Consider the following 27,987-nt stretch of genomic DNA (forward strand, 5'->3'; position numbering starts at 1 on the left):
TTTTGGGAGAAAGTCATTGTCAAAATAAATCTTAAATGACCTCCTGACCTATTTTCCTCTGAGGCTTTCAGCCTCATCTTGTGACGCTCATGAGCTGATACGAGTTCAGTTGTCAGGGAGATGCCTCAGCAATTGCTTTGATTAGTACAAAGTTATAACTCAATGGGGGCCAAATTTGTGAAAATAATACACAAGTATTAATAAACCATGATCCTTAATCTAAAGGAATCCAGCTGTTTGACTCCAGGCAGGGCGGACTGGGATTGAACATTGACTTCTAACAGAGCCCATGTCCCCCTTCACAAGAGTTGTGTGGTGAATAAAGTTCACCACACAAAATTGGTTTCCTAAATCCCCCATGTCGAATGATTCATAAAACTAAAACCCCTGTGATGTGTTATACAGTTTAATGATAATATCTATATAATTGTGGGATGTTATATTTGTTATTTGCAGTGTGTCAATCAGATTCTGTGGTTTTAATTTTATATTTTATAACTAGTTTGTGAAGTTTTGAGGTAAACTAAATATTAGAAAAAAAGTACAATACAACACTACCAGTGCATTCTCAGAAAGGACCATATAGCGTCCATACTTGTATCCCTGTGGGTGTTTTATACTTCGGAATGTTTGCAGATCTCTTTATGTCATTTTTTGGGGTAGTAGTTTTGCATCATTTTCTGATCGTTTTGCTTCTCTTTTTGTGGTCGTTTTTGTTTGTCTTTACGGTAATTTTACATATTGTTTTACATCTGTTTGTGTTTGCATTGAACATCTTTGTATTGTTTTGCACCAGGTAGTGCTCGTTTTACATCTCTCTTTTTTGTTTCACAATTCTTTATAATGTTTTGCATCTGTTTGTGCTCGTTTTGAATGTCTTTGTATTGTTGTGTATGTTTGTGGTCGTTTTGAATCTCATCACGATGAGTTGTTTTAATATTTCTTAAATAATTAAAAAATAAATGTTTGTTAATTGCAGTTTTATACAATTATTCATGTGATTTACTATTTCATAACTCCACTCTTATTAAATATTGCTCCATAATGTTGAAGTCGCAATGCTCATCCTGTTTTCACATGAACGCAGCAGAGAGCACCACGCTCCACCAACGCTCCACCCCATTGGTCAGCCCGTCTGTCAATCAGCACGAGCTCCCATGGTTACCGAACGCGCAGCACCGGAGCGGTGTGTCAGTGAGGAGCTGACTACCGAGCAGCCGACAGCAGACCGGACCACATCAAAATGAGCTCGTCAGTGACGGTATTAAATACAAAGGTAAACTATGCGGAAGCTTTGAAGTGCCTTCCCGCAATACAGTGACACTTTTCTGTCGCGCGAATGTTGTTTTAAAGTTGTCGCTTGTTCGGTCGGTCGTGTCCCCCGTTAGTGCGCTGCTGTTTGTTCAACTTTTCTCCTGGACGTTTGACAACTAACTAACGTTAACTAACTAATTAACTGACGTTAAAACGACACCATGATCCCCGAATGTCCACGCGCCGGGGACTCGAGGAGCCGGACCGGCTTCCAGCACAGTCCGGCAGCGGAACCGAGCCGTGGCCGCGGCATCAGCGGCTTGTTGTCCGAGATCCAGACCAGCATCAGCAGCGAGCCTTTCAGCGACCACTACACCATCATCCCCGGCAAAGAGCTCGGAAGGTAGGACCGACTTTTCAAACGGTTCAAATCACTTCATAGTAATGTGCTTAAAGTAGCATAAACATAGAAAATTGGTAAATGTGACTTTATTTGAGTTATTTTTTATCTGGAGAACATCACACTGCCATGTTATGAAATCCTGCACCTGATTATTTGTTGTACAAATATCATTTCAGCCATATAAGGTAGGTTATGGAGCTCTTAACAGAATGACCTTCATTCATTCACGTCAATACAGTTCCCAAGTTAATTGAGATTTTTCTTTTGTTGGTCAAGTTGAAAAAGTGTTTAGATATGCAAAGTAGACACAATCTTCTTAAATATGTGCTAATTTGCATGCATTTCCAGAACAGAAATCTGAACATTGATTTATTTTGTATACACATTACAGTCAAAGGTTTTTATTGAGGGGATTTATTGGATATATCATTGCATCAAACAGCCATAAAAAAAATCAATTTTCTCCATGTTTTTATGAATAAAATGTAGTATAAATCAGGCTCTGAATGACATGTGAACAAACCCCTCTGTGTTAACCTTCAGAGTATAGAGAGGAATACAGTGTATGTAAGAGCTACTGAAGTGGAGATTTCTGGATCAGAGTCTGAGAACAAACTCATTCAGAGAAAACGATCTTTAAAGAGATGTTTAGTTAAATTACAGACATTTTGAAGACTCTACAGGCGAATAGGGTCAAAACATGAACTAATAGACAACCCCATGAAACTTCACCAGTCGGTCACTGACATTAAGACGATTATTTTGTATATTATATACATATATAATATATAATGGTAACCTTTGGTGAATTTAGGAGAAATCTAGAGGGGCAAACAGATGACATGTTTTGGAAGCATTATGATTCTTATTGTCAACAGTAACCAGTGCATGAACTAGGGCTGCAACTAACGATTATTTTAATAATTGATTAATCTGTCGATTATTTGTTCGATTAATCGATGAATCGGATTAAAAAAAAAAAGCATTAGTTTCTAACCCTTTTTTCAAAAACAGAACTGACAAAACAACAAATTCACAGTGCAAAAAATCTTCAGAAAGTGCACAAACAGGTTGCTCGAACATCCCTGAGCTGTTAAAGTAATAATTTAAAAAAATAAATAGACTAATATCAGGAGTGGGGTTCAGCGGGTTACCCACGCCTCTCGGCGAAGGGTAGACACACGCTGATCCACTCAGTGTGGCGCGCGTGCAGCCCCGGACATCTAAGGGCATCACAGACCTGTTAATGCTTAATCTCGTGGCTGAACGCCACTCGTCCCTCTGAGAAGCTGGACGCCGACCGCACGGGGCCACGTAACTAGTTAGCATGCCGGAGTCTCGTTCGTTATCGGAATTAACCAGACAAACCGCTCCACCAACTAAGAACGGCCATGAACCACCACCCACAGCATGGAGAAAGAGCATCAATCTGTCAATCCTTTCCGTGTCCGGGCCGGGTGAGGTTCCCCCGGCCGTCCCTCTTAATCATGGCCCCAGTTCAGAGAAAAAAACACAAAATAGAACCTGTAGCCACACTGGTCATAAAAGAGTCCACGCTTATTCCTGATGTTCACGTTTATTATTGTCCTCTCATGGAACACCGGGAAAACTAGAGACACAAAACAGCTTCATGTACAAACAACAAAGAAACAAATACTCTTGTCTCTCATCACCTACAAGTATAACAGCACTTTAATGAGTGAACTGAATACACGTCACCGTGTTCTGGTAGACCAGCAGTAGAATAACACTGGGAAGTAAAAGTTCGCTGTTTTCTCCCGCCATTTCTCATCTTTCTGAGCTCCGCTTAACTCCCGGTTTAATGGTCACGTTACAAAAACAAAAGCTCATCTATCATAAGTAAAACAACGGCAAAACGGTTACGAGTTAAACACAAGGTACCCAAAATGGCAGTAAATGTAATTATTATAATTGCAGAAATAAACTAAAAATAATACAAATCGCGTAAATCAACTTCTGGTGTTGTCACGGCAACGTTTATACGCCGGTCAGCGTCAGCTACAGAACCGGAGTCCTGTTCCGTTATGCCGAGCTGCTGTGAACACTCAAACATCTCCGCGACTTATTGAGTGGCGTAATAATCGCGCGACACAACGAATCGATAATGAAATTCGTTGCCAACTCTTTTGATAATCGATTTTTATCGATTTTATCGATTCGTTGTTGCAGCCCTAGCATGAACCCAATGCTGTTGTTGTGGTGTGTCCCCTTGATATATGTCGTTGTTGTTGTTTACTTGTAGCTCGTCCCTGAGCACCGCTGGTAGGCCACTAAAGCCATATAACCACTCCACTGATGATTCATCTGGCATTGGGATATGAAACAGCATTTTCTCTGTTAAAAAGTGAGCGAGCCAATGAGCGCCACAGGGGTACTAACAGTCAGCCAATCGGTGCCGTGGGCGGGACTAAAGCCGCTGTCAGCCGTACGACTGGAACCAAATAGTAATAATAAGAACAATGGAGACTGAGGCTGTTCTACATTGATTACAAGTAGCGAACAGCATTCTGCTGTCAAGTCTGGAAACATTTATTTTCCACCACTGTGGTTCTGCTGAAAGATGCTGGGTTGAGATTCTTAGCTTTTTGTTAGCTTAGCATTCTTCTCTTCTCTTCTCCAGCCTTCTCTTTGTGTCCGTAACATCACTCGCAGACACTCGTAACCCACGTGGATTCTGCAAGCACAAGTCACCTTTAGCTAGTAGCTAGAAGCTAATGTAAAACGTGCTACTCGTGCTCCTAGAACAGACGGTCTACAATCACCCCACATCTCTGACCGCTCAATGGTCCCTCTTTAGCGTTTGGGTTACTGAATAATAGTTTTAAATTTGAGATAAAAAAATGTTTTTACACTCAACATCGTAGGCTTCTGTTCTTTTAACTCGCTCCACTCTTAATAAAACACAGGCACAAAGTACGTTGTCATGGCAACACATCAAAATGACGTTGCACTGAACTTGAATTTTGATTCAAAGCCTTATCAGTATGATGGGATATTACTTTGATGTTCAGCTGTTTATGGCATTATCATTTTGTGATCTTTTTCCCGGTGTGTCATTGAACACATCTTCATGAATACAGTGAATGAATGATGTGATGAGGTGATTTGTCTTTGACCCGTGTAAAGTGAAATCCAGCCCATAGTCTGATAGCAGGGAGCTGGACTTTGCTAATGTTTCACAGGGTTTCTTCAAAGGTAATGAGTAGAGGAAATGCCCTCCATCCTGCTGGATAAACTGACCTGGGATCTGTCCCCCAACAGAGTCACAAGGCCAATCCCCGGTTGATTAGAACATGCTTTTACCTCCACTAATAGTCACATTGAACGGGTTCTCCGTCAGCTCTTTAATAAAGCTAACAGTGTGTGTGTGTGTGTGTGTGTGTGTGTGTGTGTGTGTGTGTGTGTGTGTGTGTGTGTGTATGTGTGTGTGTGTTGACTCAGGTACAGCTTCAGAGATAAGAGCTCAGTTTACACTTCACTACTAAAGTTATTCCAGCCAGCAACCTCCTATTATACCGTGTGTGTGTGTGTGTGTGTGTGTGTGTGTGTGTGTGTGTGTGTGTGTGTGTGTGTGTGTGTGTGTGTGTGTGTGTGTGTGTGTGTGTGTGTGTGTGTGTGTGTGTGTGTGTGTGTGTGTGTGTGTGTGGCTTTGCATTGCATGAGCTGACATTGTGACTGAGATTAGCTTCCACAGAACAACATGAAAGGGTACATTAATCTCAGCAGCAGTGTGATTGCAGTGGGCAGGTCAGCTGACACACGCTCATGTGCACCACGGTCACCTTGGATCAAACTCTTTCTCCTTCGTGCATAATATTTCTAGATGATATGATATTTTGATCAGGGTTTATCTATCTCTGGTGATGTCCAGACACATTTCTGGTTGATCATGTCTGAGGGTGCTGTTGATGGTGTTGATGGTCTGAGCTGTGCACTGTAGCGGTGTGAGCTAACATCAGTGGAACAGGCTGACAGGACAGACTGCTTCACAGCATCCTGGACCTCTCAAGTTGAAACTTTTAAAAGAGGATTTCAGACATTTAGCAATTTTTGTCAGGTGGCTTTTTTGTTACAAAATTCCCTCTTTTGGTTCCGATCCCTGGCCCATGGAAACCCTTTTATTTATCTCACATCCCCCATTCCACAGAGTCCAATCCTACTTGCCTCTTTTCCCAATTCCTTTTAAAGTTTACTGCTGATAAAGAAGACTGATGGGTTAATAGGTTTACTAAATAAAGTTGAATGTTCTCATGAAGATGGCAGAATTCTTGTACAGTGCTCTCATATAGAAATACATTGTCCTGATTATGGACCATGCCTATATTGACGGAATAAAATGACAGATCTGTTGGAGAGTCACATTTAGATGTGGTGTCATTAAACTTAATGTCTATGAAAAAGCTTGCCGACCCCTAACTCGTATACATTCAGATGAACAAAAGATATTTGCACCAATAAGCACTAGATCTCCTACTTTGGAAGTTCATTTAAAGCCTTGTTGTTTTAGCCAGTGTTAACAGGAAGAATGGTCACAGCAAGGATCCCTGTTTCAATGGGCGCCTGACTATTTGAACATGGACAAATGAATTATTCCTTAAGGTGGCAGCTTTGAAGTGTGTGTTTCAAAGTGTATCTTATATGACATCTTGCTGAAGCCAAGCTGCCTGTCCCAAACTGATATCAGCCAATCACCTGTTATTCAGCAAAGAGACGAGCCCACTGATTCCTCTTTGAACACCATGAATGACACAGAGCTGTGTTTGTTCTTTGGCCAGAGTGTAATGCACATTCAGCAGCCAGGCTACGAGCTGCTGGGGCTGAAGGATGAGAGCAACAACCATCATGACCATGTGGTCCAGATGCAGATCACAACAACACAGCTTTCATTGCGTCTGAGGAAAAACATTCAACACAAATACAGAATAAAGAAAGTACTTGAGAACCAGCGTCCCCTCCCACTTTGCACATATGTTCCTGTTAGTGAACTACATTAACACTGCTCCTCTAGTTAGGTTCAGGCTCCTCAAATTGTGATCTAATAAGGGCTCACATGAGGCTGACTACAATAGACTGCAACTAATGATTATTTTCATTCTAGATTCAATCAGTCAATGCTTTTGATTAATTGTCAAACATATCCAGCAGTTTCTATGAGACCACGGTGATGTCAGTGGAAAAGCCAAAGATTCTTTAAAATAATGACATAAACCAGGCCATGTTTAGTATCCTTATATGTTTTGGTCATTTAGATACAGTTAAACATCAGCTTAATAATACAAATGTGACATAATAGATTCAAAACTGTGTTACTGTGCCCAAACAAACACATTTATAGTTCATGTTTTATCAATGTTATTGAGACTAACACGTCCCCTCAAGTCCTATGCAAAACACAGCAGAGCAGCTGTGGTCCTGGTTTGGTTTCAGTGGCCTTCAGCATTCAGGTCTTGTATTGTGAGTCCCTTAAAGAGACACAGACATCATCTCTACTTGAACATACAGCTGGAGCCCACCATGTAGCATCAGAGTGTGGGCACATCTCTACAACATGCATTGAAACATTGAAACATTTAACAGCACACCACCCTGCTTTGGCAGTAAAAGCCTTCACTTGAATCCAGTTCTCTGGTTCTGGTTCTGACTGTAACAGAAATAGTTAAATATCATGAATATTACAAATATGAATACAAAAGTATTTATTTTGCTGCATGTTTGACTGTTTGCTGTTAAATACTTTCCACTGATGGCAACTGAAGCGCAAGAATTGGTTTACCAATTTCTCAAAATGGTTGCTAATAGCAACCTTGCAGCCGTTACCGTGGAGCCCTGACAAAATAGCACATCCTTACATTTTAGAAGCAAATGTTTAAATCATTGATTGATATGTAATAGCTGATGATGGACCTATGAATGAATGGACACTAGAATAGAGTGGATGCAGGTCCAGTGGCGGCTCTATGAGCCTAACAGAGGTGTCTTGTGGGACATTTCTCAATGATGTGTTGTTCTGTGACCGCATAGAGAATACTGGCTTCCTATTGGTGCGTCGTGATGCCCTTGTTGTGCTCTAATCAGTGTAATAACAGATGAAGGGGCCACACCACTTGTTGTTTACTCCAGGCTGACTCCGGTTGAGCCTTGAACTCAGCGCTGGAATTCCATTCATTCATTCAGATTACCCCCCCTCCCCCCGGTTTGTTGTTTTCACCTGCACTACAAACATCATCGTCTGAAAGTAGATACAGAACTCATTCATTCTTTAGGATTCAGTGAGCTGAATGTAATGCTCAGGTCTGTGGAGGGTCTGGTCACATTGGGCCTTTGGGTGAAAACTGGAGCAGGATCCTGAAACCAGCGTGCAGAACATTCTGCCCGTTCTGGCAGCGTGTGTGTTCATAACGTGTGTGAGGGTGAATGTCCCTGCATGTGTGGACTGAACCCACTCAGTGAGGGCAACGTTCACGCTCCAGACAGACACATGACATCACTTCCTCTGAGCAGTAAAGACAAGACACCTTCTTTTTGACTGTAAGAAGAAATACTGAACGCTTTGGACATTGTTTAGTTTGTATGCGTTTTGAATGTCCATTTTGCTGGACAGCCTTCCATTGAGTGGATAGCCCGTCTATACCAGCTCTTACAGCAGGATTCCTGCGATTTACTGTAGCAGAGGCCTGCAGTGAAGATGGCTCCATGACCACGCACTGGGAAAGGACTGCTTAGTCTCTGGTCAGACTCCAGGCTGAAGTCAGTTTGATGAGTGTCTGCTGGACACGTTTAACCCAGCTGAGTCTGTGTGGAGTTGAAGTCAGTTAATATAAAGAAGTGCTCTGCCTCATCTGCTTGGGAAATGGTTCTTTTCCTTTCTAGAAGCATCCAGTACCGGGCGCATTATTCTCAGGAAAACCCTCAGCGTGGAGGAGGTGATGCCTTTCACGTTCCCACCCACAGCAACTATCAATTCACTTCACTTCAATATGTCACAACTCAAACATTTCTGTAAGAGGGCTAATTTCCAAATCCAAGCAAAAAGTCAAAGCCATGATAGTGCTGGCTGACCGGGACAGTGAGACAGACAAGATGTGTCAATCATTTAACAATCACACTAGATCATAGAGGAAAGCTCTGTGTATGTGTGAATGTTTAACTCAAGGTTTAACCTGAGACAATACAACAATGATAGCACTTATATCATCCATACACAGCTAATAGTGCACGGCTGTTTAAATAATATATAATATGTGTATTTGTTTTTAACACACGACTGTTGGATAGGTACTCGGTACTCGATACACAAGTTGAGGTTTTGGAATCGGTGAGAACAATGGAGACGTAACATCATGTCAGCTGCTCACAATAAGGGCTTCTGTTTAACAGCTGAAACGTTCCTTACAGCTCCTAAAATGCCCTGAACTGTTCAGAAACGTCTCTCTCTCTCTCACATTTAATCCATTGGTTTTTCTAAATGTTTAGACAATTTCCAAAATGTCTCATCCTTATTCTAACAAAAAATCAACTGAACGAAATGCCCTTCTACTGAGGCTCATTTAGAGGTCTTTGTCTGACCAGGAGTCCAATATTCAGCTACAGTGATAGCAGGACGCCCTCACATTGGAGAGACTGAATCTTGGAACGTTTGGGCATTTTTCCATATTTAGCTTGAACAAAGAATGGAACGATTGATTGTTAAAGTATGTGACCACTATTTTTCTGTCAATGGACTCAAAAGGATGAAAAGGATGAGAATGTTGGTGCTATAAAGCGGTTGCTGTTTGACCCCCGCTAGCTGGATACTTTTCACATTTAGGAGTTGAAGTAGTCTGAGGATGGTGGGGGGGTTTAAGGTAATACCCTCCAATAGGTCTCTGCACTGGGAGTCCCAGATGGCCCACAGCCAAGCTCCTTTAGAGACTACCACAATGGAGAAGTCATTGAATTCCATCTGGTTAAGACCCAAAGCTTTTTCCATGAGGGGTCTTAGTGACAGACATGGCCGCTCTCTTATTAGCCCAGATGGTGCTGCCACAGCTCTTTAGTGATTGCCACCAGGACAACATAGTTACTTCTCTGGGCTAAATTAGCTGGTTGCTTACATTTTAGTTTTTCATTTTCACTAATTCCATTTCAGGTTGGAGGTAAAGCTCAAATCAACTCTAGACATTGAAAAACTACATCTCTGCAGTAATGATGATAAGAATAATGATCATACATGGTGAGTGTCTTGATGTTCAGAAAAAGGAGAGGCCTCATGACATTGTTTGTATTTAATTAATAAATGGGTTGCACCCCCATTGGTAAGGCCGGTAAGGTAGGGTGTTTTATCATAATCTGTGTTAAATAGATCTAGACATTGTCTATTTCCACAGTCCAATTATTTGACCAAATACCTCGATGTCAATATTGTGATGATATTCCATCACTGCATCACTCCATTACAATCGTCCCATGTTGTTGTTTTTTGCCACCAATAAACAGAAGTGATCATGTTTGGAATGCAGAGGAGTGATGTAGAGACGCAGTATACGGCTCTGGTAGCTGCAGCAACCTGCCACTCACAGTAGCCCCGCCCCTAAAGCATCCCCTGCTTTATGGTCTGTTTGACTCTAAATGGACCATCATTTACTAAATGAACATCATGCTGTATTGAAGAAGACTTGAAACTAGAGATTGAGACCATAAACTCATGTTTACAATGTTTACTGAGGTAATGAATCAAGAGAGAAGTAGAGTCATTTTCTCATAGACTTTGTTTTAAGTTCTAGGACACTTCCACATCAGCTTCACTCAGCCTGGTGCAGACCTGCAGCACATGGTGGCCTCTCCCTGTAGAAGCCACCATGTTGATCAGCTCCTTCCTCTCATTACTGCGTCTCCGTTGGGTTCATCCAGCCTACAGTGTGTCATCGTCTCTGACCTCAGGAGGATGCCCACTGTCAGCACAGTACATGGGGAATCTGTTGATTTGGCCCCGTGCCACTTGAAATCTTTATTTCATTAAATACCCAGCTATGAGACTGCAGACCGTGTGTGGTCTGTTTCACTGAGACCCCTGATAGCTCATAGGCTGTTGTGGTTGGAAACACATTTCTTGAGCATGGGACACTCAGATTGTCCATCAGAGATGAAGACAAGGAACAGCTTCATTGTTCCAACCACACCATAATATGACTTCAAACGCATTTGACTACATCACAATCATCATGTCGCTGACGGCAACCTCGGAGCAGAACAGAACAGGGTTTGAACCTGTGCAACGATCTCTAAGCAGGATTACATTTCTCAAGCCACTTCAACTGAGTAATAAAGGCCGGTACACACCAGCGGCGGCTTTCTTTCTTCTTTTTTCATGCGATTAAGTCGTCAGTACATTTTTTCCAACTGTTGTTTTTGTCATGGGTACTTTCACACAGAACGCAAATGATATGCCGAGGACTCAACCAATCACGTCGTGTGGAACGGGTTGAGTAGCGCCTATGTTTGTGAAACGACAACATGAAGGCTCCGTAGTCAGAAACCAAGACAACAACCTTTATTACCCTTAATGTTGACAAAGCAGCGCAGACCAGATCCACTCCTTCCAGCCTTTCACAATAAAAGCCCTGGACATATAATATTTGCATAGGAATATTTTCAGTTTTAAAGCAGCAGTAGTATGTGTGGTGGCGATGAAATGGTTGATGCATACATCTTGTCTTTCATGTGGAGCAGCTGGTTAGTGTGCTAGTGCACACAGAGCACTGTAAGGCTTGGCCTCAGGCTGGGACAACCACCGCATCCATTAAAGCGCTTCTCCACACACACACACACACACACACACACACACACACACACACACACACACACACACACACACACACACACACACACACAGAGCCATCTCTTTCAGGGTGTAGTCTGTGAATGGGTCGGCTGGCTTTGGAAATGTGCTGAGGCTGCTTTAGAAACGGCTGTGGTGGCTCAGTATGGTTTCTAAAGAGCAGGCCCAGACCCCCCAAACCAAACATGGCCACACCCACGCACACCACTGTCAGGTGACCTGGAGAAGGATGCTGAAATATGACAAGTGGAACATTAAAACCTGTTAGAGGACTTGTGAAAGAAAGAGCGCTCTATCTGCCTCAGCACGACGGGTCAGACAGGCTTCAATACATGTTCTACTGGCTGTCCTGGCACATCAGCAGATACATTGATTTGTGGGAAAATGTTGAATGGAAAAATCAATTTACAAGAGATTATTTAGTTATACAGTCAGTGTGTTGTATGTGTGTACGATGCAGGCACGCACAGATCGAACACAGGCCTGCAGCCATCTCTCTTCTCTTTTCTCACTATAGTCACCAGTCAGTACTCTGTGAGAGGTCCTCTCCACTTCTACCATCATTGATGGAATGTCACCACATTCAAAAAGGTATATTCAAGAAAAGCAAAGTCAAGAAACTTGATCTGCTGTCCCAAACAGTCTGAATCCAGAAACCTTCCCCTGATCTGATTGGACTGACAAGTCAAATGAGGATAAATATTTCATATTATGGTATGATATAGTTCTACACTATGCAAATAATTGTCATAAATGTCATACCTACATTTACAAAGCTGTGAGAGTTGAGTTTAATGTGTCGAGTCATATTTTTGGAAGTTATCTTACATGACTGATATTGCTAGAGATGGGAAGTGATACGATATCATCATGGATGCCACTCATCGTTTCCTGATGAATTGTCGGGTAGTAGAAGAGAAGATACAGGCCAGGTGAACTTTACTTTACGTCACCACACGGTGCAGGCTGGGTCACTGTGTCAAAAAGAATAAAGAAATCAAAAAGGTTTATTAGCACCATTCTTTGAAGTATTCCTTTTCTCTCCACCATCAAGACCGTTTATGAGAAGAGGACGTAGTCATTGCAATACATGCATTCAAATTCATTTTGCAGATGGAGAAATCCGCTCTGATTAGAAAGTCTTAATGTTTGAATGTGTAGCTCCCAGCTGCATTAGCCCCATGACTGTCACATGAGGCCAGCTGAGGATGAAGCAGCTGGTCCAGAGCTCCAGGCCACAGCTGCTGGTCATGCTCCAGACCCACACAGTCCTAGTGGACCCACACAGTCCTACTGGACCCACACAGTCCTAATGGACCCACACAGTCCTAGTGGACTCACACAGTCCTAATGGACACACGCAGCCCTACAGGACCCACGCAGCCCTACAGGACCCACACAGCCCTACTGGACCCACACAGTCCTACTGGACCCACGCAGCCCTACAGGACCCACACAGCCCTACTGGACCCACACAGCCCTACTGGACCCACGCAGTCCTACTGGACCCACACAGTCCTAATGGACCCACACACAGTCCCAGTCATCCTGGCTTCTCTTCCTGCTCTCAGCAAGAATGATGTGAATTATTCTCAATCTGAGACAGGCCAGCTAGTCACAACTGTAACTACTGTTGTACCCGCCCCAGTAGCTGGGGTTGAATGTGATAAACAAGCTCTGTTTGCATGCTTTTAATGCCCTCTGACACCGTGTTTACAGTAAAGTACACATGTTAATATTGAAAAACATAAACTGTTCTACTACACTAATACTTTCAGGATTATAGTGAGCTCCACCTTCACCAGCTGCAATATTAAAGGGATTAACATATTAATGCACCCATGGTTATAATCTAGTGATATAATATATATAATTCTGCATAATGAGTACTTTGATGCTAATACTTTTGTACTTTTGCTTAAGTAATGTTTTGAATGCTGGACTTTTACTGGTATTTTTACACTGTAGTATTTATCTACTTTTACTTAAGTAGTGTTAACATGATTTTATTAAATATGAATAATACAACTTTTCAGATATAGTTGAGGCAGTGTTTACCTCTCCATCTCCTGCTGCCATCTGTCTCTGCTCTGTCTCTGCATTGAGGAGCCTCCAGGGATTGTTTAAGACAAGCTTCAAAGTCATGAGTAGGAAATTTACTGACATGTGGTAGGACAACACTTTAATGTTTCAAGACTTGGACCTCATTTCAGGCATCTAACCCACAAAGTTATTAAAATAAAGCACTATTTTTCCAACGCCAGATTAACGATGACATGTCAACCATATCGGAAGTGTATTTTTCAATTATCAGGTGCCCTTTTATGACCTGTGAATTTTCACAGCTTGGGTACAATTTTAACACTTTCTCACCCAAAGTGTAAAGTCTAAAGTGTAAAGGAGAGAAAAAATACTCATCATATTGGATGTAGAAGGGTCTGAAAGTTCCCGCTGGCTAAATGTCTGCTCAGCGTAATATCAGTGTTCTATCGTAGATGATTTGGACACTATGCAGCGGTCGACAGGAACAGAAGAATGGCTTGGTATCCAGCAGACAGTTGTGCTGCTCTACATTAAACTCCCTGGATCATTAATTAGCCTAACATTTGTTGGAACGTAACACTATTTCTCTTTCGGTGGATCCATACCTGATGTAGTTTCTTAAATCTGCTCTTTCTGCATCTGGTAAAAGGAAGTTCAATCGGAAGTACTTTGTGCTTCTGACAACTTTTAAGACATAGTTGTTTTTTTGCAATACTCTTTATATTCCGCCTACATTTATGTTGAGTCACACAATTCATCCCAGGCCCCTTTAAAAGAAGAAGGAAAGCTGTTTTTGGTGAGTCTTGGCTGTGGATTGGTTCAGCCAGGCTGCTGCTGCTGATTATTGGAGCATTGGCTGCCAACAGTAGCCAGAAGGGAAGTCACAATGTGGGCTTGTCATCTCAATCACCGGCTACATTTCAGAGGATTTCCCCTGGGCAGCATGTACATGTGCACGCACAGCGCCGGGGTCCTCGCACGAGAACACCTTCCAGCCAGAAATAAAAGTGGGTCAGGCCAGGAGAGAGAGAAGAGAAACAGTGCCGGCAACATCCACAAAATGATTGAACACACCAAATCTCAATCCATCTTCATACATCCATGGTGTAGAGTTTTCACGCCTGTAAAATACAGAATGTTGCATTGTGGGATTTAAAAATGAGTGCATAAACCATTAGTAAAAGGAACATTCCCATGGACTCACTGTACGTCTTATGGGGGATTTTCTTTTTTCTGTCGTTCCATTTCAGTAGTTTCCTAATAATTAAGGTGACAGGAACTCATTTGACCAACCAGAGTCCAAATTGAGAAGAGAAATCTCTGGTGGATCAGAGGATGGTAAAGGTCTAGCCCTGGTGTTTACTGCACAGCTGGTCCCAGGTCCATCCCTTACAGTGCTGATGGTCCTCTTCTCTTCCAGGGGCAAGTTCGCCGTGGTCAGAAAGTGTGTGGAGAAATGCTCGGGCCACGAGTACGCCGCCAAGTTCATGAGGAAGAGACGGAAAGGCCAAGACTGCCGGATGGAGATCATCCACGAGATCGCGGTGCTGGAGCTGGCCACAGCCAGCCCTCGGGTGGTCAACCTCCACCAGGTCTATGAGATGGCTTCTGAGATGGTGCTGGTCCTGGAGTTGTGAGTATCCAACCTGCACAACTCAAAATGTTCTTTAAATCTTCAACAGAACCATGAGTGGAGGACTTAATAAGGCATGAGATGAAGCAGTGAAAGCTTATTGCAAGCACAAAGTATGAAATGACGATGCTGCTGACATGTTTCCATGGGGATCCAAACCTGGCTTTACAATGAGACACCACAAAACTGAGTTCAACCCAGAGATGGTTGGTGAGGCCATTCATTATTCACAAGTACTGCAGAGTACTGAAGGATGATGTATTTTCTTTTGGCCTACACAAAATTTAGCATTGCACTGAGTTGCACAGAAAATAATCTCTGTATAAAACAAAGGTTTATGATACTTCCACGTTTTGTTCATCAAGATAACCTTCACAAACGAACTCCCCTTTTATGGTTTTGAAGCGTAAAGGCAGTATGACTTCACGTCACCACCACGGAGCTGAAGGCGGACTGGTGTTCAGTCTCATAAAGCCAAAGAGTTCTGCCTCAGAGGGGTATTTACTGATGTATTTAGTGTTGTAGAACAAATCTTATTTCATGATTCTAACTAGAAAAACATTCAAAAAGAACATTGACTTCCAGACGAGGGAACCAGAATTGGTAGAAATCTGACTCATTTCTGGGTTTTAGCACTCATTCCTGTGCACTCTACTGCTGCCTACTGTAAGTACAAGTAAAAAGCTGCTGTCGTGATTGGTTCACACAGCCATCTTTCACCAGTTCCTTGTGTCTTGAGATTACTGGTTGTAATTATTGGTTTGTAGTCTCCTGTTTTGTTGCTGAGGTGGTGTACGCAGTTGTTTTTGATATTCTTCAGGTCCTTCTTTAGAATACGGGCCGTTTGTGTCAGAGCTTTTTTTAGTCCTGCACAGCTTCAGGACAAACTTTAATGCTTCAGCAAACACAAGCTATTCCAACAATGTGCCTCGCCTTTGTCCATATATTTATATATATACAGTATATATATATATACATACAGCCACACACACAGATTGTGCTGTAGGACATGGGTGGATTGGGTTTCCTGTGTCCCAGGCTTATGGCTGAGAGGTGAAGGGGACAAACCCACCTGTCAGAAGTACTGAATGATGCACAACTGGGGCACAGCTTAGTTTGACCCAGTATGTGGGATTCACACACACACACACATACACACACACACGTGATACTACATGGTATTAACTCCAGTAGCCGGACCATTAGATGTTGATCTCATCCCTCTAGTCTCAATGCCTGGGCCATGCTTGACCTGGTTCCCACTGTGTGTGTGTGTGTGTGTGTGTGTGTGTGTGTGTGTGTGTGTGTCAGTTCATGGCATGCCAGTCTGATGAAGAAGGTCTCTCTCACTTTCCTTCTCTTTCTTTCTGTCCTGTCCCTCCCTCCACATGCCATATTGGATTTTGCCTGCGTCGCTCACCATAGTGACTCCCTCCACCACCACCACACACGCACACACACAGATAGGCGGATGGGAGTCTGTGTTGAGGGCATCTGCTAGATTAGAGGGTATTGACACATTGTGGATCAGCAGTCATCTGTCGTTCATGACCTCTGCACACACAGACAGTGTTCTGACTGAGTCACTTTCTTATGCCAGGTAGTCACACCGAGCCCACACCTTGTCGGACACAGCTTCTCCAGAGCGACATGTTGGGCATTCTACAGCTGTTGTCACAGACAGCTACTGCTTCTGGATGTACGCTGTAAATTCCCATTCGATGTTTTCTTTGAATGCTTTTCTCCGTGTTCCTTAAGGAAGGATTTTATCATCCTATAGCTTCAGTAGTGTTCCTCATGTATTCAAATCCAAACATGACAATTTTGGTTGAAGTGCGTATGTTCTAGCGTCAGAAATTCCCAAGCCCTTTCAAAAATAATGTTCCCCTGTGACCTGTCTACATATGAACGTATCCTTAGTCAGTGTGTGTCCTACAGTAACTCACAGTTTGGAGGAGCAGACGAGCTGGTTTACTGCTGAGGACGCCACGTTAGTTCCAATCCAAAAGTCACACCATAACAAACCAACTAACCGATGGATGGTTTTAGTCAGAGGAGTCTGGTGGCTTTGGAGAGATATAACAGCTTCAGCTGTGAAGATATAGCATACACTTAAAGGTAGGGTTGGTCATTTCCTTTAAAAACATTTTAGATATTTTTGTTGAAATTCTCATTACATCCCGACAGCAATAAATGAATCAAACGTTCTGACAAAATCCGGCCCGAATGATAGAACGGGCCACCTGCCTGTCTACCTGTTTCCTAATTGCATCACTGGAATCTTCCACAAGCTGCTAGTCAACAGCTGTGAGCGCTAACAGAAGCAGGATCGTCGTCGTTTACAGTCAGAATGATCCTTCTGGGGGCGGGACCTTTAGAGCTAGTGCTGCTGGCCACTTTCATTGGAAAATAGTTGGAAACACTGGGCTGCTTTTTTTATTTGGGTCATGTTTATAAATCTAGTGTACTGTGTTCTACAGGATCCTAGTTTGTGTTCTACAGGATGTTTTACAGGATGTTTTATGGGATGTTTAACAGGATCGTAGTGTTCTACAGGATCCTAGTTTGTGTTCTACAGGATCGTAGTGTTCTACAGGATCCTAGTTTGTGTTCTACAGGATCGTAGTGTTCTACAGGATGTTTTACAGGATGTTTTATGGGATGTTTAACAGGATCGTAGTGTTCTACAGGATCCTAGTTTGTGTTCTACAGGATCGTAGTGTTCTACAGGATGTTTTACAGGATGTTTTATGGGATGTTTAACAGGATCCTAGTGTTCTACAGGATCCTAGTTTGAGTTCTACAGGATCCTAGTCTTCTACAGGATGTTTTACAGGATGTTTTACAGGATCGTTGTGTTTTACAGGATGTTTTACAGGATCCTAGTGTTCTACAGGATCGTAATTTGTGTTCTACAGGATCGTAATTTGTGTTCTACAGGATCGTAGTTTGTGTTCTACAGAATCCTAGTGTTCTACAGGATGTTTTACAGGTTCGTTGTGTTCTACAGGATCGTAGTTTGTGTTCTACAGGATTGTAGTGTTCTACAGGATCGTAGTGTTCTACAGGATCGTAGTTTGTGTTCTACAGGATTGTAGTGTTCTACAGGATTGTAGTGTTCTACAGGATCGTAGTTTGTGTTCTACAGGATTGTAGTGTTCTACAGGATCGTAGTTTGTGTTCTACAGGATCCTAGTGTACAGGATCGTTGTGTTCTACAGGATCGTAGTTGGTGTTCTCCAGGATCCTAGTGTTCTACAGGATTAGGTGCTGTCAGCAGCACATGCCACACAATGCAATCTGTCCCGTTAAGGAGATCCCATAAATGCCCCTTTAAATGCTCTAGTCGACCCGATCCTCCCCCGCCTCGGCCCATAATCCCAATCCCAGCCATTGTTCATAAAAAGGATAATCCCAGAATTAACTGTTCCCCTGAATGAGGATAGTGCTCCCTGTCACGGACACACACACACACACACACACACAGATCAAGCTACACTCACACAGAAATACACCTCAGTTTGGTTGTGTGTTGTAAAGGAAACATGTGTTTGTACTGTTTGAATGTTAATTGCCACATTGCTCACTCACTAATTAGGCATTAGGCAATATACTGTGCATGTGACTCAGAACTCACGGTAGCACTGCATCTTTTAACATACAGTGTGTGTAACCGACTCTTCCTTAATCCTTGGATTCCTTAAAAACATGAATAAAAACATGGAGGATTATCCAATATTTGGGCTTTTTTTCTGAATGACTGGAAGTCTTCCATTAACCAGAACAGCAAGCACTCAACAAGATGTCCAGTAACTCCTTTAATAACTTCAACAGTAAACACACAGCATCCTCCAGCCTCATGAAACTCAACATGTTGTTCTCTTCTCTGTCTGTCTGACAAGGCGGCAAAAAGCCAATGCTGAAGAGTCTTAAAGCTGCATTCTCTCTACTGACCAGCAGGGGGCGACTCCTCTGGTTGTATAGAAGTCTATGAGAAAATGACTCTACTTCTCTCTTGATTTATTACCTCAGTAAACATTGTAAACATGAGTTTATGGTCTCAATCTCTAGTTACAAGTCTTCTTCAATACAGCATGATGTTCATTTAGTACATGATGGTCCATTTAGAGTCAAATAGACCACAAAGCAGAGTATGCTTTATGGTCTATTTGGCTTTAGGGCGGGGCTTATTGTGAGTGACAGGTCGCTATAGCTACCAGAGCCGTGTACGGCATCTCTACATCATTCCTCCACATTCCAAATATATTAACTTTCATTCATTGGTTGCAAATAAAAAATAACCTGGCCACGGACTCAAGGCTTCATGACATCAGTCCACACACCAACGGGTGACATCACGATAACTACCTCCACTTCTTATATACAGTCTATGGTCTGTCTGAAAAACGTCCTCTCAATTACCTCAATGTTGTCCTTTGAGATAGAGCAGATAAATGCTTCAAACACTGGCTCTGAGTCAGTGGCCCCCAGGACACTCTAGGTTCCCCTCTAATGTCAGGTCAGGTCAATCTAGCCTCATTACACGTAGAGTGTCTTTTCAAAATAAACTTCCCTCTTCACAGGAAATTAGGTTGAAGCCATAAAACCACTTTGTTAGGTTTAGACGAGCTTGGTTAACGTTAACTTAATTGACTCATGTGACTAGCAAGTCACACATGTGCTCACGTGTCCAGCCAGGGACTTAACAAGTCACGTGACTGTGCGCGCTATGTGCATGAATAATATTAAATAAATACATATGTTAAAACAATGTCTGCAATTTTTTATATGAATGATCTGAAGATATGAATGATAAGAATGGAGGGATAAGATCCTGTGTGGCTCCTGTGTTCAGTCCATCTGAACACACAATTTATTTTCTCTATATCAGAGGGGAAATAGAGCAGAATGCTTTCATTCTTTCTTTAGAGGCATGTTGACAACATCGCCCATCTTTTATCTAGCCGACGGCTGACGGATATTTCGGGCAGTGGGGCAAACGGTGATGACAGAGGACTGATGGAGGAGTAGATGGAGAGAGGGTTCAGATATTCTATGAATAAGGCTCAACTTGACATAGAAAACTATTCATGCCACGATGGGAGGGAGAGGGGGAGGGGAATGACTGGTGAGGAAAACAGGAAAAGGGGCCAGAGGCTGGAAAGCAGAAAGAGAAAGACAGAAATGAAGAGAGAGATGAGAAAGGGATGTGCTAGAACTAGAAGGGAGATGGGTAGAACAGTTCAACTGAGAGCTCCATGGCCTCGTTGCTGGTTGAGCTCCAGCTGGGAGGTCATTATGTCGTGACCAGTCAAAGCAAGGCCGCTCACCCAGAGAGAGAGAGAGAGAGAGAGAGAGAGAGAGACTCGTTGATGTGGTTCCTGTATAGATTGTATTATTGAACTTTTCTGTGAACTGAGAATGGGTCACACATGTATAGTTTCATTTTGAGGATGAAGGGCCGCTGTGAGGCGTTCACTTGACCTCGCTCTGACAGAACCGTCCCCCCTTCTCTCTCTGTCACACACATGTTGTCTGTCTCTCCTCTCCTCCACCCATCCACTCCTGTCGGTGCCTCCATTATTTGAGCTACAGCCAGTAGAGTGTAAGGGGCTGAGGTCCAGGGTAGTTAGAGGAATCTACATTCCAGCCAGAGATCAGGTGTGGGAAGAGACACACCTGGAGCTGATCTCCTCATCAGGGAGATGAATAAAGGTGAAGCAGGAAGCTGATCAGAGAGAACATGCTGCGAGAGGAGGAGGGGCGTCTCTAAGATCTCCAGGGTTGAGAAAGTTGAGACCGGTAAGTCGGCTAGCGGCCCGGCTGAAATAGTTTATATTTCCTAGTGTTGTGATAGAGCTCTGGACTGAGCTAGGTTTTCTGTTGTTTTGTGTTACTTGATTTGTTTCATTAAATAACCTGAAAACCTGCAGTGCTGCCTCTGGTTGCTGTGCTGCCACTACGTCCTGTTACAAGACTTTAACTGAGTCCCATCTCTGTGGCGTCTCCGTACGGCTACTATCTGCCTCGTCCTTCAGTTAGAGGCTCCCCTCAGATAATGGAGCCCTCCCCACCTCCCATTGTTCGGTATAACTGAAGCAGGTCAGATATGAAGCATTATTAGTATTTAGGTCAGCTGAAGATTTCTATATTTTTTTCCTAACTGAATCAATCTTTTTCCCACAACACTGATTTCATTCATTGCATTAGCAACTGGCCAATCACAAGTCCTCACTGGCCTCACAGACAGCAGGCCCAGCTGCTTCTGTTTGAGATGGTGTCATCGGAGGGTTTTTAGTGTGTTTGTTGTACTGTGGATGATCACTGCGGCCTTTATTTAAAAGTGTATTCATTTCAAAAAAGCTCCTTTTCCTAAAATCTGTCTTCCCTTCCCACCACAGAAATGAGCTACTTACAGAAACTACTTCTGGAAATCACAAGAGGCTTTAGAAGAGTTCTCAACATCTTCTAGATCGCTTCTCAAAAACATTTAAACATTTATAAAAAGCCTTTTTTAATCTACAATATTTTGTATACAGAGTGACTCCTGAATGCTTTTGGCATTTTACACTGTATGAATCAGCCTAGCTGCTAGCGGGCATTGGTGAGTTAGTTTTTAATTGCTGTTGAAATGATGTTTAGGACGCTGGCATAAAAAGAAAAGTCTGGATCCTTGTAGACCAGCTGCTATAATCAAAGGTCAGGGATCTCCTTTGTGCTGATCCAACCTGTGAACCGTGAGTTTTATGATCCGTTGCACCACTATCTCCAGGTGAAGACATGTAGCCGCTTTATGCCTATTCTAAGCGGGTCAATTGCTCGGCCGCTGGGAGTCAAGAACCGCTCACCAGTCGCTGTCTCACATGTGTTTGTTTACTAGAAAGCTAACGTGTTTATTGGGGAGACAAGACAAGACATGGCAGAGTTGGTCTCACAAAACTGCACCAATACGGTAACATCTGTGACCACCAAGATGGAATGGGCTCTTCCTTAGTCCATGCTACACCCTTCTACCTAGTTCCATGAAAATCAGACGAGTACAGATTCTATAATCCTGCTGACAAACCAAACCAGAGACATAACCTCCGGCTGCTTGGCAGAGTTAATATACCAGAAGTATCTTCAAAAGTTTGACGAAACTGTTTGTAGTTACCGTGCATCAGGTCTAGCCTCCAGTGATGTCATTCTCTCTAGCTGGGTTAAAGACCTTTTCTTCCCACCTTGAAAAACCCAAACCCCCCCAGCTCCTCTGAGATAAAGCCTAATTCAGCATCGCCCCCCCGAGGGGACGCCTCATCTATTCCTGACTGCCCTCCTGTCTTTTTCTGTTCCGTCATGTGCCCAGTCTAATTGAGTTCATCCGCCCGGGTTTATCTCAGGTCGGAGGACATTACCGTTACTTTACGGAGGCAGTGGGCGGAGACGTTACAACCACAGCCCTGTTTTCTCAGTCAACACTACCGGCCCTGTCAAGTGAAGCTCACCATAATTCGTTTGCTCTGCTATTCCTGCCACCGCCTCCAGCAAGTCGTCACGCACACATTCACACACAGATCAGTGTCTTGTGGGATCCACCATACAGAGCCTGGCGTGTCATACGGTCTGTAATGGATCTGGTGAGGTTGTGGACAAGGAACACAGACTGTAGTTTGGGTTTCCTCCCACAGTCACAAACTCTACAATCACTGACGAACGTGTTTGTCTAACTGCCTCTAGCCTGGTGCATGCTGGGAGATGCTGCAGTCCCCCTGACCCTGCTCAGGTTAAGCAGAGGGAATGCCTAGACTCTGGAAAACCCTGATGATCTACAGTACACTGAATCATTTCAACGTGGAGAGTGAACATTCCTGATCTGATGTACTGTGTATGTGTGTGTGTGTGTGTGTGTCCGTGTGCAGTGCTGCTGGAGGTGAGATCTTCAACCAGTGCGTGTCAGATGAGGAAGACGAGGCCTTCAGCGAGGACGACGTGAAGAGGCTCATGAGGCAGATCCTGGAGGGCGTGTCCTTCCTCCACCAGAACAACGTAGTCCACCTGGACCTGAAGGTCAGTGGAACACGAAGCACCTGAGGTTTTGCTTTTCTTGTATTTCATTACTACTCCCATCTCTTCATGAAACCTCCTTCATTCACATTAGAACAGGGAAATAATCCGGTAGTCTGTCGCCTTCAGTTTAGATCAGGGGAGGGCAGACTTTTCATGCCAGGGGCCATATGATCTATCATCCTGGGCCATAAGCCATTTTACAGTGTGTACACTGGAATGAGCTGTGAGATGATTTCACCCAGCAGTAAACATCCCTCCTGCTGGGAGCAGTGATCCTGGGCCTTGGACTGAAGAGCTGCTCTCAGGTCAGCTGTAGATCTTGTAGTGGAGATGCATCACAGAGGTGACTGTCACTTCTCATGGACCTCAATCTGACTGTATATAGAGCAAAACATGGCACGGTGTTTGATCTGGGCATATCTGTTCCAAGCCCCCGTGGTGCTGACGGAGACCTCAGAGTATCGTCACATGCGTTTCACTAAACCTGCTGAGGACAGGTTCAGGTCCTTCAACGTAGGTTTGTTTGTTAAAGATCAGTGATGTGAACACAGTCACCTATCAGGCCGTGAGTCAAGTTATTATCTAACATGATGTCATGATAAGTAAATGACCGGGCTTTATTGATTGTTGATATGTATAATTGGTGAAACAAAGAAGACACTCACCTCCATGAAGGAGAGAGTGTATGAGCACACAATGACACAGATGTGTGTGTGCTGTGCCTAAGCCTCAGAACATCCTGCTGACCAGCAGCTCTCCTCTGGGGGACATCAAGATCGTGGACTTTGGTCTGTCCAGGATGGTCAGCAGCCACCAGGAGCTCAGGGAGATCATGGGGACTCCGGAGTACGTCGGTGAGTTGCATCACTTCTACCACCACACTGCACAGATTTCCTTCAAAATGATTAACGGGTGTGTTTGTGTTCTTGTTTCCAGCTCCTGAGATTCTAAATTATGAGCCCATAAGCACAGCAACAGATATGTGGTAAGAGAAGGTCATAAGCAGTATGAAAATGTCCGCCTTATGGTGGTATAAAAACACACCGTGTCCTGTTTACTGATACTAAGAGTCTGCAGCCAGTGGGATGGGAACTTAATAATGACATAATAAATCACCAGAAGGAGTAGAATTCATCTTGAGAGTCTGAACCATATATATCCAATGGTTGGTACCTCCTGCTGGCACTAGACATGAAGTCAGAGGATCACTGAAGACAGCAGGGCTCGTCCTCTGGGGACTATGCATGTCACTCCATTATAATCCATTGAAGATGTATAGAGTGTCATGGCACGTCATGGCTAGAACCATTCCAGTTGTATGAAGATGTTTCATCTGCTGCCTTCAGGTCCGGTTGTGAATATGAATCTACTTTAATGTGAACAACACGACTCGTATGATACAAGGAGTTTTTTTCTCTAGTTACTAAATTTTTTGATTCACTCTGTCAATAAATCAGTCTTCTTTTAAAAGTTACAACAACTAAAGGAAACTTCTACATATAAACACGAGGGAGAGGAGGTGGAGGAGAACACACCATGTCTGTTAACGTATCGATACGTTCAAGTCATTTGAAGTAATAACAGCATCATAACTAGAACATGCATTCTTTTGCTGTGAAAGCTGAAGCTTCTGTCTTTCCCGTCATCACGATGTACGCTCGTGACGACGTCGTTACATTACCAAACATCAGAATGTACTAGAACAAGACTGTGGACACGTTTGCACTCTGCTCATTAACACTAAAAAACACGTATATAGTTCAAACAATGTTAGTGTAGCGGTGCACAGAATGATGTCACACAGGCTCAATCAGGTGCTACACATTTAATGAAAATGTTCTGCAAAATACAAACGTATGCGTTTGGGTCTACAGTCGCTCCACAGCTCATGTCACAACACTGCCACCTACTGGCGATCCACTGGATCTACTGCCTACAAATGTAGCTGGTGATTAATGACGCTGTACCCCAAATTACTACAATGAACACTTCCTCCTCATAAACACATAATAAACTCTCTGAACTTACATTACACCCAAGAAATGATTGTACTTACTCAACTGCTAATGACTTATTGTTCCACATTAGGTGTATAGAGACATTTTTTGTCAATTTTTCTACATTTAGCATTGTTCAGGAAAAATATGTTTGTGTGTTTATTTCTTCAAATTTGATGAAAACCTATATTTATGGCATCATCACTTATAAAGGTTTATTGACTTACATCGCCATGTAGCTTGGGTTCTACTGTTTTAGGGACACAATAAATGACATCGCAGTCAGCACAATGACCAATGAAGGCACAGGACATATTCATCTTTGCTTTTCAGCAACAACCTCAAATATTGAGAAAAAAATAGCCGGGAAGTGCAACTCAACAAAGTATGAAATACAGATTTTACGTGTTTAATTACATATTACTTTGTTTATTCTCTCCTATGAATGTGTAACTGCTAATGGGTGAAGGATGCATCTTTCCGTGTATCTAATCTCATTCATGCAGTATGTATCTTGTGTTTAGGAGTGCTGGTGTTCTGGCCTACGTGATGCTGACGGGAATCTCTCCGTTCCTGGGCGAGAACAAGCAGGAGACCTTTCTCAACATCTCCCAGCTCAACGTGAGCTACAGCGAGGAGGAGCTGCAGCAGCTGGACCGGAGCGCCCTGTCCTTCATCCAGACGCTGCTCCGCACGCAGCCACAGTCAGTCCACTCCTCACTCCACCCCGGGGCTGGGCGTGGGAGAGGGGTGGGAGGGACGCGTATCCTGAGGATTCTAGCCGTACTAGTGCTCTTATCGGTTCTTTCTGATTCAATTGTGGGAAAAATGAATTAAGCTTGCTTTATTATTCTTGTATTTAAACAAATTCAGGAAGTTCCAAAATCGTTCAAATATTGTCGCAGCTAAACAATGATCTCAGTCATTATCTTTCACTGATGATCCTGCTGTTGTGATCAAACTCTGTATGACATCACTAACGTATGACATCACTACCGTTACCTGACGGCTGCTCCACAAACAGATGTTCTGTTCTGCTTGTTGGTCACATGTTGTGATAAACCTACTTGTGAGGGTTTTATTGTGTTTGAGACGACTTCTCTCTGATCCTGATGTGAGTCTCACGCTGTACTGAGAGAGACAGAGAGACAAAGAGACAAAGAGAGGAGCTTTGACACGAGGACGTCTCAGTCCACAACTAAGAAAGAACCGATAGCAGAACCGTTAACTCAGGACCGTTAACTCAGACCCGTTAACTCAGGACCGTTAACTCAGGACCGTTAACTCAGACCCGTTAACTCAGGACCGTTAACTCAGACCCGTTAACTCAGGACCGCATCAATACTTCCGCTTAGAGCTGGGTTTTCGGGGGAGGGGCATACCTACCGATGACGTAGCACTGGAATGGTGAAACGGAACAGGAAACTGAAAACATATGACTATTTGATTTATGTGGTCAGTTTGCTTCATGACACCGACTTCCATTGAACATGACTTGTAGCCTGCTGTGCTGTTGTGTCGCTGGTAGTGTGACCGCAGCATTACTGTCCTCACAGCTGAACCGTTAAAGTGATAGCTGAAACCACATGATCAACACAGAACATGAAGCAGAATCTACCATATGCAGCTGTATTCATGTGTGTGTGTGTGTGTGTGTGTGTGTGTGTGTGTGTGTGTGTGTGTGTGTGTGTGTGTGTGTGTGTGTGTGTGTGTGTGTGTGTGTGTGTGTGCAGGGAGCGGGCCACAGCCGAGCAGTGTCTCAAACACCCCTGGCTTCAGATGTCAGAGCTTCAGGAACCCCAGACGGAGGAGGAGGCCCTCCCAGTGGAGGAAAAGGAGGCATCCAGCTCCACCAGTAGCTCCACCAGTAGCCCTAAACCTCCCAGCGGCACAACCACGGCTGAGGCTGAGGCTGAAGATGGGGGGAGGGTTCCGGTGGCGGAGGAGCTGATAGTGGTGGCCGCCTACACGCTGGGTCAGTGCCGCCAGTCCTCCTCCTCAGAGAAGGAGGCGCTGGTTGCCGAGCAGAAGGCCATCTCCAAACGCTTCAAGTTCGAGGAGCCTTTCAGTTCGCTGCAGGAGGTCCCTGGAGAGTTCATCTACTGACCCCGCCCTCCTATTAAACGTTAGTGTTGTCATGGTAACAAAAAGAAACCCTTTGATTCTACAAGTTCCCCTCCATATATATATACATATATATATATATATATATATATATATATACACATACACATACATATATATATATATATATATATATATATATATACATACATATATATATATATATACATATATATATATATATATATATATATATATATATATATATATATATATATATATATACATACATTCTGTATGTGTATACTCAGATCCTTATTTAAGCAGTTGGATTTTAAGTGCTTTTTTAATACCGATCTACTCAAATGTTTCTCCCATAATGCATCACTTTGCTTGACATGCTCCCACTCCACCTTGTGAAACAGCTGCAGTAGATTTATGTCTCTTGTATTTTTCTTTTCTCTCTCAACAACTGGCCAAATCTGAACAGGGTGATAATAAGATAGGTTTGTAAGTCCAACTGTCAACAATGAAACGGGGACAGAGGCTGAATCTAGATCTGCACCTTCTGGACCAGGCCGTTAAATGTGTCAGGGTGCAGGACTTCAGGTCCCAGCAGAGTCCATGGATGTGACCTCTCAAAGTATCTTTATGAACACAAGTCTCACATGTTGTGCTATGTAAAGCACCAATAGACACAAAACACGTT

General features: G+C 43.2%; 1 protein-coding gene across 1 annotated transcript; it reads left to right on the top strand.

The window, feature by feature from the left end:
- Positions 1 to 1,475: 1,475 nt before the first annotated feature.
- stk17a (serine/threonine kinase 17a) lies at positions 1,476 to 27,320 on the top strand (the record flags this gene model as incomplete). The annotated part of the gene is made up of 7 exons (XM_079181208.1): positions 1,476 to 1,657; positions 14,959 to 15,171; positions 23,070 to 23,217; positions 23,945 to 24,071; positions 24,154 to 24,202; positions 25,739 to 25,918; positions 26,948 to 27,320. The coding sequence occupies 7 exons, from the start codon at positions 1,476 to 1,478 to the stop codon at positions 27,318 to 27,320; spliced, it is 1,272 nt and encodes a 423-aa protein (XP_079037334.1).
- Positions 27,321 to 27,987: the final 667 nt, after the last annotated feature.

The sequence above is a fragment of the Pholis gunnellus genome, assembly GCF_910591455.1.
Source record: "Pholis gunnellus genome assembly, chromosome: 20".
Classification (NCBI taxonomy): Eukaryota; Metazoa; Chordata; class Actinopteri; order Perciformes; family Pholidae; genus Pholis; species Pholis gunnellus.